Source organism: Glycine soja, chromosome 16 (assembly GCF_004193775.1).
Source record: "Glycine soja cultivar W05 chromosome 16, ASM419377v2, whole genome shotgun sequence".
Taxonomy (NCBI): Eukaryota; Viridiplantae; Streptophyta; class Magnoliopsida; order Fabales; family Fabaceae; genus Glycine; species Glycine soja.
The window spans coordinates 34,596,415-34,607,666 of NC_041017.1; the positions used below are offsets into that span (position 1 = coordinate 34,596,415).

At 29.2% G+C, this 11,252-nt stretch overlaps 1 protein-coding gene across 1 annotated transcript; it reads right to left on the reverse strand.

The window, feature by feature from the left end:
• Positions 1-703: 703 nt before the first annotated feature.
• Positions 704-2,444, reverse strand: LOC114390704 (UDP-glycosyltransferase 1-like). The gene has a single exon (XM_028351548.1). The coding sequence runs from the start codon at positions 2,333-2,335 to the stop codon at positions 947-949; it is 1,389 nt and encodes a 462-aa protein (XP_028207349.1). The 5' UTR covers positions 2,336-2,444; the 3' UTR covers positions 704-946.
• Positions 2,445-11,252: the final 8,808 nt, after the last annotated feature.

Genomic DNA, 11,252 nt, shown 5'->3' on the forward strand with positions numbered 1-11,252 from the left:
AATCATAAATATTTTGAATTTTTTATGATGACGTTATGAATTTTGTAAAACTTGTAATATTTAATTTTCTTCTATGCAAACATGATAAATTATTTATTTCCCCTCATTAAAAATATTTTTAGATCTGTGTCACTATACAGGGCCTTGGTTTATACGTCTAGCCCATATAAAAAGGATAGCCCAAAAATTAATTTTAATTTTTAAAATTTATATTTGTATTTATGTTATGTTATTTTATTAAATAATTGTAACAGTTATCTAAAGTAATTATTTGATTTTAAAATTACTAAAATTAACTAACATTAATATTATTATTTACTTAAAAATATTGCTTACATAATTTTTCTAAAATTTTGGTAGGTAGTTATTACATTATTTAAGTTGTTGCCGTCATACAGATGTTTTCATCTTTTTTCATATCCAATATCTACTATTATATAAATTTTACCAGAGTTTTATTTGTTTTCATCATTTTTACAATTTTTTGTCCTAGTTATGTAAAAAGAATTAAAATTTTATTTCAGAAAAAGTCAAGATATTATAAAAAAATTTATACAATTATTGAATAAAACATTTATATAATTATTTAATAAAAATTTATCATATATAATAAGTTTATTAATTTCTAAAATAATAGTTTTAAAATAATTTAAATAATGATTTATAATTAAATAACAATATAAAATTATTTTACAACTAACAATAAAAATTAAGCTATTTTATTTTTTTAAAAGTTTTGTAACATTCCAAACAGCATTGCACAGTCAAACTTTTGATATTTTAACCTAGTTACACAGTCTTGAGCACAACAAATTAACTCGTGCTCATTCTTTATCGAGGAGGAACTTCCCTTCTGAACTAAATCACACTTTTCAAAGCTTAATTATTCTCTCACAGTAATTCTCTACCAAATAAATTATGCTTAGCTGCATAAACATTACATTAATTAGTGCTCCCTCCATATATCTACCAACCGATTCAAAGTAACGACAGAAGATCCACCTTCAGACATTGCTTCGGTGGCACTGATTTTCATCTTAAAAATCCTCTGTCTAATCTCCTTCCCTCTGTCCGAGTCCATGAGTTCCATCACTCGGTCCCCCAACTCGGTGGAACTCACTAACCCGTCTTTGTTCTGCTTCACCGCCAAACCCACCTTCATTTCCTCCTCCAATATCACCCTATTCAGCTTCTGCTCCGCGTAGAGAGGCCACGCCACCATTGGCACACCTTCACACACCGCCTCCAACACCGAGTTCCACCCGCAGTGAGTCACAAACCCTCCCACCGAGTCATGACTCAGTATCGCCGCCTGTGGGGCCCAGTCCCTCACCACTAAGCCCTTCTCCTTGGTCCTCTCCAAAAACCCTTCTGGCAACAACTCGTCCAAGCTCGGTGGCTCCGCCGAGTCACCCTCTTCGAACTCGCTCCTCACGACCCACAAGAACCTTTGCTCACTCTTCTCCAACCCAATAGCAATCTCTCTCAACTGAGTCCTCGAGAATCTCCCCATGCTTCCGAAACTCAAGAAAACAACGCTGTGACTCGGTTGTGAATCGAGCCAACTCAAACACCCGTTATCATCGCCTCTACAAGGAGCCGAAACCACCGGTCCAATGCAAAACACTGGTGGCGTAGTTCCTTCCATCAACCCTTCGTTGAACGCTTCTATAACCCTACTTTCGATAGCATCAAAGGTGTTTACTATAACCCCGTAACTGTCCCTCATGCACGTGGCAATGTCAATAAAAACCTGGTCCTTCCCTTGCTCTGGCAAATCATCGGTGTGAATTTTCGGTAACCCTGGTATGATGAGTTCCTTGATGGACTTGGTGTTGTTTTCGTGAATGATGATTTGCTGAAGGAAAACGGCGAGGGTGGAGGCGCCGGAAGTGTAGTAGAAGTAAGTGGGGATTTGAAGCGTGTTGGTGACACGTGCGGCACTGTAGTTCATGAAGTCCAAGACTATTGCTTTGAGGTTTGAGGTTTGGGAGATGGAGTTGAGGATGCGGCGGAGGTGGTGGCCGGTGGCGCGGCAGAGCTCGAAGTTGAGGGCATGGGGATGGAGGACGGTGGGAATTGAGATCTGAGGGATGCGGTGGAAGGCAATGGAGGGAGTGGCGGCGGTGACGGCGGCGATGTATTTGGCGGTGGCGTCGCAGGTGAAGGCGGTGGGGGAGGTGGGGGTGTCTTGGTTGGGGGGTGGGGTTAGGAAAAGAATGGTGATGGAAAGTGAAGGGTGGTGGCTTAGTATGAGTTTACCTAGTTCCACCATTGAAACAAGGTGTCCTCTTCCCAAAGCTGAATATAGAACAATGGAATCTTTCATGGTCATGATGATTCAAGAGAAAGTCTTTTTTTTCTTTTTGCCTTTTCTCTTTCTCTTTCTGTTCTGATTCTAAGGAGGGTGATTTGTGTGTGGAGGGAAAGTGTTTTTCTTGCTCTATTTATTGGCAGCGTTGGAAGGTGAATGAAGACCGCGTAATTAAGTGTCTTGAATTATATGTCGGCTTGGCTGGTTTATTTTTTATTTTCTTATAACTCTGCTGGTAACACAGGTTGTGGGAAGGACATGAATTCCATTATTCCTATTAAATACAATTTTTTTAAGGAGGGTTCTACGCAGAAAGGACTGAAATTTATAAAAATATATCTCAAAATATATTAATTAGGATGGTTACAAAATATAATATTAAGCCTTGTTTGATTTAATGTTAAAGAATTGATTTGAGTTTAAAATTAATTTTAAATTTATTTTTATTTGCTGTATCATACATCCATGTGCTTCTAGAAGAGTGAACCCACATGTTAAGGGTCTTGGAGTGCTGTTGACTGTTGTGTCGGCTTATACTACATGCGATCTGTCGCTGTTTGGACCACATGTATTGCAGAGTGCCCTTTCACTTGTGATGAAAATTAAAAATCTATAAAGAGACTACGTAATTTTTATTTTATGCCTATACATGCATGTGCTTCGATCTAGAAGATTAAGTATTTAATGGCGATATCACTTATATACTTTCACATGTGTATGAGACGAGAAACTCTAACAAGTTACATTTATCTATGTATTTCTAAAAGGATTTGAGTATTCGATATTTATGTGTATTGGAAATAATCCAAGTCTTACATCGACTAAAAATAATTCTATATTAGGGGTAATCCTCACCCCTTGAATTACCTTTTGGGATTAAGTTAGATTCAAAATTCACTTTTTAAGATGGTATCAGAGTCTGTTCTAATCATGAGACTATGTTCCTAATAGTCCCCGTTTTGTGGTAACAAACACCCATCATTTGTTGTTCACGTTTCAAGTCCAGAAAGTGTTTGACGTGAGGGCGTGTGTTGAAAATAATGTAAGTCACACATCGACTAAAAGTAATCCTACATTAGGAATAACCCTCACCCTTTGAGCTAGTTTTTTTGGGTTAAATTTAGTCCAAAACTCACTTTTTAAAAGTGCCGAATCGGAGAAAATATGAAACAAGTCAAGTTAATAATCCAATATTAATTATCTCTCTATGTAGTTAATATTTAGAATGAGTATGAGTTTGCCTAGTTTCACCATGAAGACCAGGTGTCCCTCCTCAAAGTTGATTCAAGAGGTAGTCTATCTTTTCTTGTCTTTTCTTTTGTCTCTATCTTTCCTGATTCAAAGGAGGATTTGTGTGTGTGGAGCAGCGAGCCATGCAAGTTGGCAAGTGTATTGGATTATCAGTGTGTGGGTATATTTTAGATTAACTAGAAACAATGAGGGAAGCACGAAATCATTATTTTATGCTTATAGAGTTATACATGCCGCGTTTCTAGAAGATTGTATATTTTATGGCTATTATCACTCAAGTTTGTTCACTTGAGGAGAGATCAGTGATATGCCATCTGTCATCATTTTTAACCCACATGTATTGATTTTAATTTTAGGTTACTATATAACTTTGGTAGTGTTTGGTTTAAATGGTTGAAATAGCATTATTGAAAGTAAAATGTGTTCAGTTGGAATGAAAGTAGATGAATTGAATATCTGTTACATATGAAATGAAGCTGCAAGATTTGAAAGAAAAAAAACATGGGCTCCCCATGCTTTTACTTTCATCTCAAATTGTGATAAAATGGAGTGAATGTGAAAAGTATACGAAACACAATATATTTTTATCTCTATTGTTAAAATTGCCCCTCTCACTCAAGTGGTCTAATGGCGCCTCGTTGTAGCTGATAATCATTTATACATCTACAATAATCAATAGGTGATCAAACAAAGGGTGCCAGGTTGCAACTCTCACCAATAATCAAATATGTGCAACGTATAGACGTTTATTTCTCAATAATTTTGGATTTTGTTTCGGTCTCACCTAATCAGGAAACATGTTTTTGTATGGGAAGTAAATGGACATTTGTCTCATTTTTTTCTTACTTTTTCTTTTTCTTATTTATTTATTACTTTAATTCAAAACTTTCCTCTTATTTACACTCTCTTTCATTTCAATCAAACAACCTAACTTAACACTATCTTTCCCTTTTCCTTCATCTATTTTTATTCCTTTTCAAACCTCTAGAACAAACATACCCTTAATTGCAGATTTTATTACCAAACTTATCATTATTTCATAAATTTTATTATTAAAATTTTATTTCTACACATTTTACTATCATATTAATAACAAAATAATATTATTTTGAAAAAATCCGGTAAGTTTTTTCAGTGACACTCCAACATTAGAAAAATATGCAAAAGCTAAAAATTTTAATAGTAAAATTTGCAGCAAAAATGATAAAATTCATAAAATAAAAATACTAAGCCTGACTATTCTATTTTTTATTTTTTATCTTTTAGTAAATATTAATTATTAATTTATTAGATTTTATTAACAGAAAAGATTTGAATCCATAACATTTTACTTTTCAATTTCCATTTCAACTACTAACTAATCAATCCTATTAGTCAAGTCTTACTACTATTTTGTATACTTAATTTTCTGTTTCTTTTTACTTTTCTGATTCTAAAAGTGATTAATGTGTGCAAGGAAATAAAAGTGTTTCTTATTTAATTTATGGTCAACGTGGTGGGGAGGAGTCGGCTGCCACTACTAAAAAAACAATATTTTAAGGACGCAACCTCAAGGGGACCATAGAAGTATAGGAGTCATTGTTTTGATTGATCATGAAGTTTCAAGAGAAAGTCGTCTTTGTATTTTCTTTTTCCATTACTCTCCTGATTCAAAGGCGTTGTTATTAGTAGCAGGCTGCGTAAGTGTTTCTGCATTAATAAATTATAAACTATAAGGGATCAATGAAGAAGTGATATTTTATTCTTATGGATATGCTGTGCGTGATTTTTTTTTCTGGTGATTACTTTTCTTCTGAAGAACAATACATGGTAGATAAAGTATTAACTAACCACAAAATTTATCTAAAATATTACATCTCCTCATAAATAATCCCATATTTATTTGAAGATACAATAAAAATAATAATATAAATTTAATTAATTAACTATTATACTTGTGATGAAAATTAAAAATCTACGAGGACACTGAGTAATGTTTATTTCATGCTTCTAGAAGATTAATTAATTGTTTAATAGTCATCACTTAAAGCTGTGTCCACTCGGAGTGATATGACGTGTGATTTGTCATTATTTGAACCCATATGATTCATATTAACTAATTCACTTTGTGATGGAAATGCTTCCTAAAATATTATTAACTTCAATATAATTCAAGCTTATTTTTCATAATAATTAACTGGTTTATTAATCCTTATCACGGGTAAGTTTATAATTTATAAATGTATATATTATAAATGTTTAATATTTTTTTACTTTCTCATTTATAAAATATATCTTAATAAATAGTATATAAATGTTTACTTAAATTAATACATGTTCATGGAAAATAATGTAAAATTTAAGAATTGTGAAAATATAATATACATGACCAATAAATAGTTCTGGACCTTTTTTCTAGAAGATTTTGACCTACAATCATAATCTAAATATATTTTTTGTCTCTTAAATGTAGATTACTTTTATTTTTTACCTTTCATATTTAAGTTTATTTTTTTAGTCTCTCAATTTTAGAAAATTCTCTTTTTATTCATTCAAATTCACACATTATTCAAAGGATTGCATGCAATTTGTAAAATCATGGTCATTTAGGAATATTTGGGCCATGCATCTAACTAGAAAAGAGATCACATTCTACTTCATCATTGTTGCAACCGATTTATATATTTCTTACGATGGGGCATGAGAGACAATATATATAAGATATATTAAATTTTTATTTCATAAGTTAAACTTAATATTTACATCTTAATCTATTTTAAAAAAATTAAATGAGTTATAAAAAAATTAAAATATATAATTTAATTTTATCTTAATGTTTATTTTATTTTTATTGCTTTATTTATGTTTTTATAAACTCTCGTGAAGAATTTTATTTAAAACAACTTAAGTCGTTAAACAACAAACTTAAAAGTGAACTGAACAAGTGGTTTTCCTATCCTATCCTATTATATTACATTTGCAGCCTTTGATTTTTGTATGACAAATTGACAGCCAATAAAAATCATTTACTTTCCATGCCTGACTACTTTGTCTTTCAACGAGCACATGCTGCTCGTGACACTGTAATTCATCTATTGGCTTCTTCATTCATTATTGGAGTTTTTTTTTTCTCTGTGTAAATTTAGGCATCATGTTATGGAAGATTATGTAAGTGTATTTTCAATGGTGCTCTACTGATTCAGGCATTATTTTTGTTCTTAATTCACTTTTATGAATGCATCAATACTACATCAAATTTATCTGGGAATAGTATTTCCATATGCTGGGGGCAGTTCGCTACATTTGAATACTCTGTATTTATCTAGTCTTGTACCTACAATTATATATTTTATTTTGTTGACTGAAAAAAAATACATCAAATTTTAAATTTTTTATTATTTTTTACTTTTTTTTTGACAGATTATTATTTTTTACCTTGATAGTGTAATTAAATAAAAAATAAATAAATTTCATATGTTATTTACATTTTTTTAGTTTTGTTTCTCCAATTATTATTGGGAAGAACCCATATTAAATCTTGAAGGACTTGTACATCATATGGACAAGACTTTGAGAACAGTGATAATATTATTGTGTCTCAAGCTACTTTTGTTTGTGATCAAATAAGTTTTAAAATATTCACAAAAATAAAAAAAGTTTTCAAATTGGAAATATAATAGATTGTGATTAGTGAGAGATTCATGTTTAATCATAATTATGATAACAAAAACAACAAATATAGAGATATAAGATAAATATAGTGATGAAGGGAGAAGAAAAAGATAAAGAGTTCATAAATTCTAATTTTTTCAATAACAAAAAATTAATAATACTAGCGTCTTATATTTGTTGATAAAATAAAATGTCTACCACCATGCTAGTGGACAACTAGGGTTATTGGAGTAAGAGTTGAGTGAGAAAAACAATATAATTGTGAAGGATCTGAGCAGAACGACTCCAGCATTGTATTAAAAGGGGTAGGATTTTTTTTACATAATTTTTTAAATATTTAAGTTCTAATAAATAATAATTTTTAAAGAATATATTATTAAATTTATGAATAAAATTAAAGATATATATAACCTACTATTAAAAAAAGTAAACAAACATCAATTCTAAAACATATTATATATATAGAGATATAGATATATTTTTTCCTTTTAATTTTTCTATTTTTTCTTATATATACACACAAAGGATCAATTATTGGAAAGAGGGAGCTGAGAAAAGCCGAGGCTGTGCTTGCCCCCTTATGCGACACCTACAATGGTCCACCTTAAAATCCATTATCCATCATAAAGTTAGTATAGTTTGGGAATATGCTCCTTATTTTTGTATGCCAGTAGTACTAAACTACTCAATTTGTCCGTTATTAGACCGACATTAATTAGCAAGTGTTGTTAAAGAAGTTCGGCTAACTAGTAACTAATAATGTATAAGCTTATGAGATTTTTTGTTTGGAATATTTTTTATCTTTAATCTTTATTTTTATGTGAAAGGTAAAAATTCACAAATGCATAATTTAGGATAATTCACAAAAAGTCATAGGATTTATAATATATTCAATTATTAAGGATAAATAAAATATCAGAATCCATAATTGATTTCTGATTTTTTATTTAAGTATTTTTTGACATTTATTGTAAGATTTTTACGATTATCCATCACGATTACGAATAATGATATTATAATTCTTTCTCAACCAAAATATCTTTATTCTTTAATGAGACTTTCGTAATTATTCTTATACGAAAAAGAAAAATTATGTGTAATAGTTCGATAAATTACTCGTCACAGCATAGAATGGAATCATGTTAATTTCCAAACCACTTGCACTTATGTGTATTGTGATATATACTAATATTGTATCCAAATCAATATTTCATTGATCTTGTATCAACAATAAATCATATAGTCAATAACAAAAATCATTTCTAATATATAACATGTTTACAAATAACAAGCAAGTTATATATATAATGAGACATGCAAATATTTCAAATAATAAATCATCACAAGATACTCAGCACAACATTAATTCTTAGTCTTTGAATAGAAAAAATAATTTGTAATTAGTACTCTCAAAATCAAATATTGACAATTAGTTGTGTCAAATAATAATCCTTCTTTGGACTCACCATTATTCATATGATAATATTTATTATTGTCACGTAATTATCATCACATGTATGCTATTATTTGGTTAAATTGTGTCTTTCTTTAAGTCGAACACAATTTACAAAAATAATCTCATACAAATATCTATGTAATTTTAATAAAATTAATTTTCACAATAGAAATTATTTTGATGATATATTGTGTTGATCAATTTAATTTACCAGACATATAAATAAATGGAAAGAATTCGTAGCTACTAAATTTGCACCTAATGATAGCAATAAATATAAAAATATTAATCATAACAAGGAAATATTATATTCTTAAATTATATTTAAGTCTATAATTAATTTACACTTAAATTACGGCAGATAAATATCGCATCCATAAATAATTTTATCACGTTATATTAAATTTATATCAGAAATGAAAGATAGATGAAAAACAATTTTAGGATACATTCATAAAATATTATAAAATTGGTTTATTTACACAAAGACAGAAAATAACTAACTTGAGTAACTAACAATAATTTGAGTAACTTACTTAAATAACTTTTCTAGTAACCAACTCCAATTACTTAATCGTGATAATTTATTATATCATCACCGATCCATATATCAAGGAAGCACAAGACACATATTCTTAAAAAAATAATTGGCATGTACGTAGCATCAAGGCAATTACATCAAAAGGATTCCCAATGACACATAATGTTTTATATAGAAAAATTTGAATTTTAATAATCAAACAAGGAAGACATGCTCTAATATCATTTCTTGGAATATTTTTAATATTTATTTTTTATTCAAAAACTAAAAATTCACATGTTTATAATCTAGGACAATTCACCAAAATTCTTATGATCTATAATAAGTTCTTTGACATTTGTTATAAGATCTTTACCGTTATCAATCACAATAACAAAATCATTATAGTTTTTTCTCAATTGGAATCTCTTTATTTTTCAATGAAATTTTTGTAACTTTGCAAATAAATAAAAAAGAAACTTTATATTTCCATTATCCCATGTTAGATTCGATATTATTTATTTAAATTCATATTATTTTATTTAATTTTTTATCTGATTCATTTAATTTAATCTAATAACATAAAATAAAAGCCTTAATAATAAATAATACATTAATTATTGAAATAACAAATTTCAACCCCCTTTCTTTCTAGATGCGCGAGTTATTGGACACGATTCTGTAGTCAGTGTCATATGTAAGATTCATAATTGAGGTTGAAGAAAGCTCAGAATGAGTTGCCAATTTTTCTGACGCTGATCCACTTCTATTCTATCATATTGTGATATAAAATTAAACTATTTTAACATTGTTTCCCTTATATATCAGAAGTAACAATGTTTAAAAAAAGAACAATCTTAGGTTCGTATTTTACCTCGATTTGGTATCTACGTGTAGTTACCGTTACATTCAGATATAATGTTATTTTCAAGGGGGAAAAAAGAAGAGATTTTGGCGTCCTTTTTACAGAATTAAGAAAGCAAGTCCCAATATTATACATTTATAAGCAATTCATAATATCGTTTCACGATTAAAACAGTTCTTAGTACGATGAATTTAATTAACTCTGCTTGATTTGATTTTGTAATTGTATAAGTTTGCATTAAAAAAAAAACAAAATTGTCGTTACATGCCACAAAGATTCGTATATACCATATTGATTTTCCAATTCTTTTATCTGTATAAAATTATAGTAAAGTCATATTTGTGATGAAAAGAAAATACAATAATTGAGTTTGCACTAATATGAGATGATAGTTTTAATTGGGGTAATATTATAAAAAAAAATAATTATAACTAGCTACTCCAATTTAACTAATTAAGTTAAAATTTTGATTTTTTTTTCTTCTTAAAGTTTATAACTTAAAATGTGCATATTAGTAAGTCATTTTAGTAGCTTATAAACTAGATCAACTAAATTATAAATTGATTCCAGTAAAAAAAATTATAAATTGATTTGATCATAATAAATTTATTTATATATGAACTTATTTTAGTAGATTCAATTCTAATTAACTTAATTTCATATGCTACTCTAACTATCATTTTAAAGTCTACTACTTTTCTTCTTCTTTTTTCATTTGACTTAAATATGTTTTTGCCTTTTGATAAGAGATTGAATTTTGTTTTTATTTCCTAATATTTTTTTTAAAATTTGTTGGTGAAAGTCACTCCTAAAATTTCAGCAAGCAAGCACGACTTTAAGTTAGGATGAGTATGATGCAGCAGCACCACGCACATAAGCAATATTAACCCTAATTTTAAAAATAAAAATTTCAAAGATAAAAGATGAAAGTGAATTTAATTTATTAAAAAGATAATGAAAAGGTATTTACCTTTATAAATTAATTTTACCATACACACATTATCCCACCCCAATTTCATGCAAACATTGCCGAGCAAGTAGCAACTAGTTGCTGATCGAGAATAGGTACTAATTAATTTAAGCTTGATGCATGAGTTAAAATGTTCAATTAATTTAGGCCCTAATTAACTGCATATGATAACTTGATTGAAATTACAAAATAATGGCATCATTCAATTACGAGACATGACCCATA

Bases quoted from the DNA above. Each gene is read 5' to 3' on its own strand.
- LOC114390704 (XM_028351548.1), bottom strand. From the start codon at position 2,335: ATGACCATGAAAGATTCCATTGTTCTATATTCAGCTTTGGGAAGAGGA.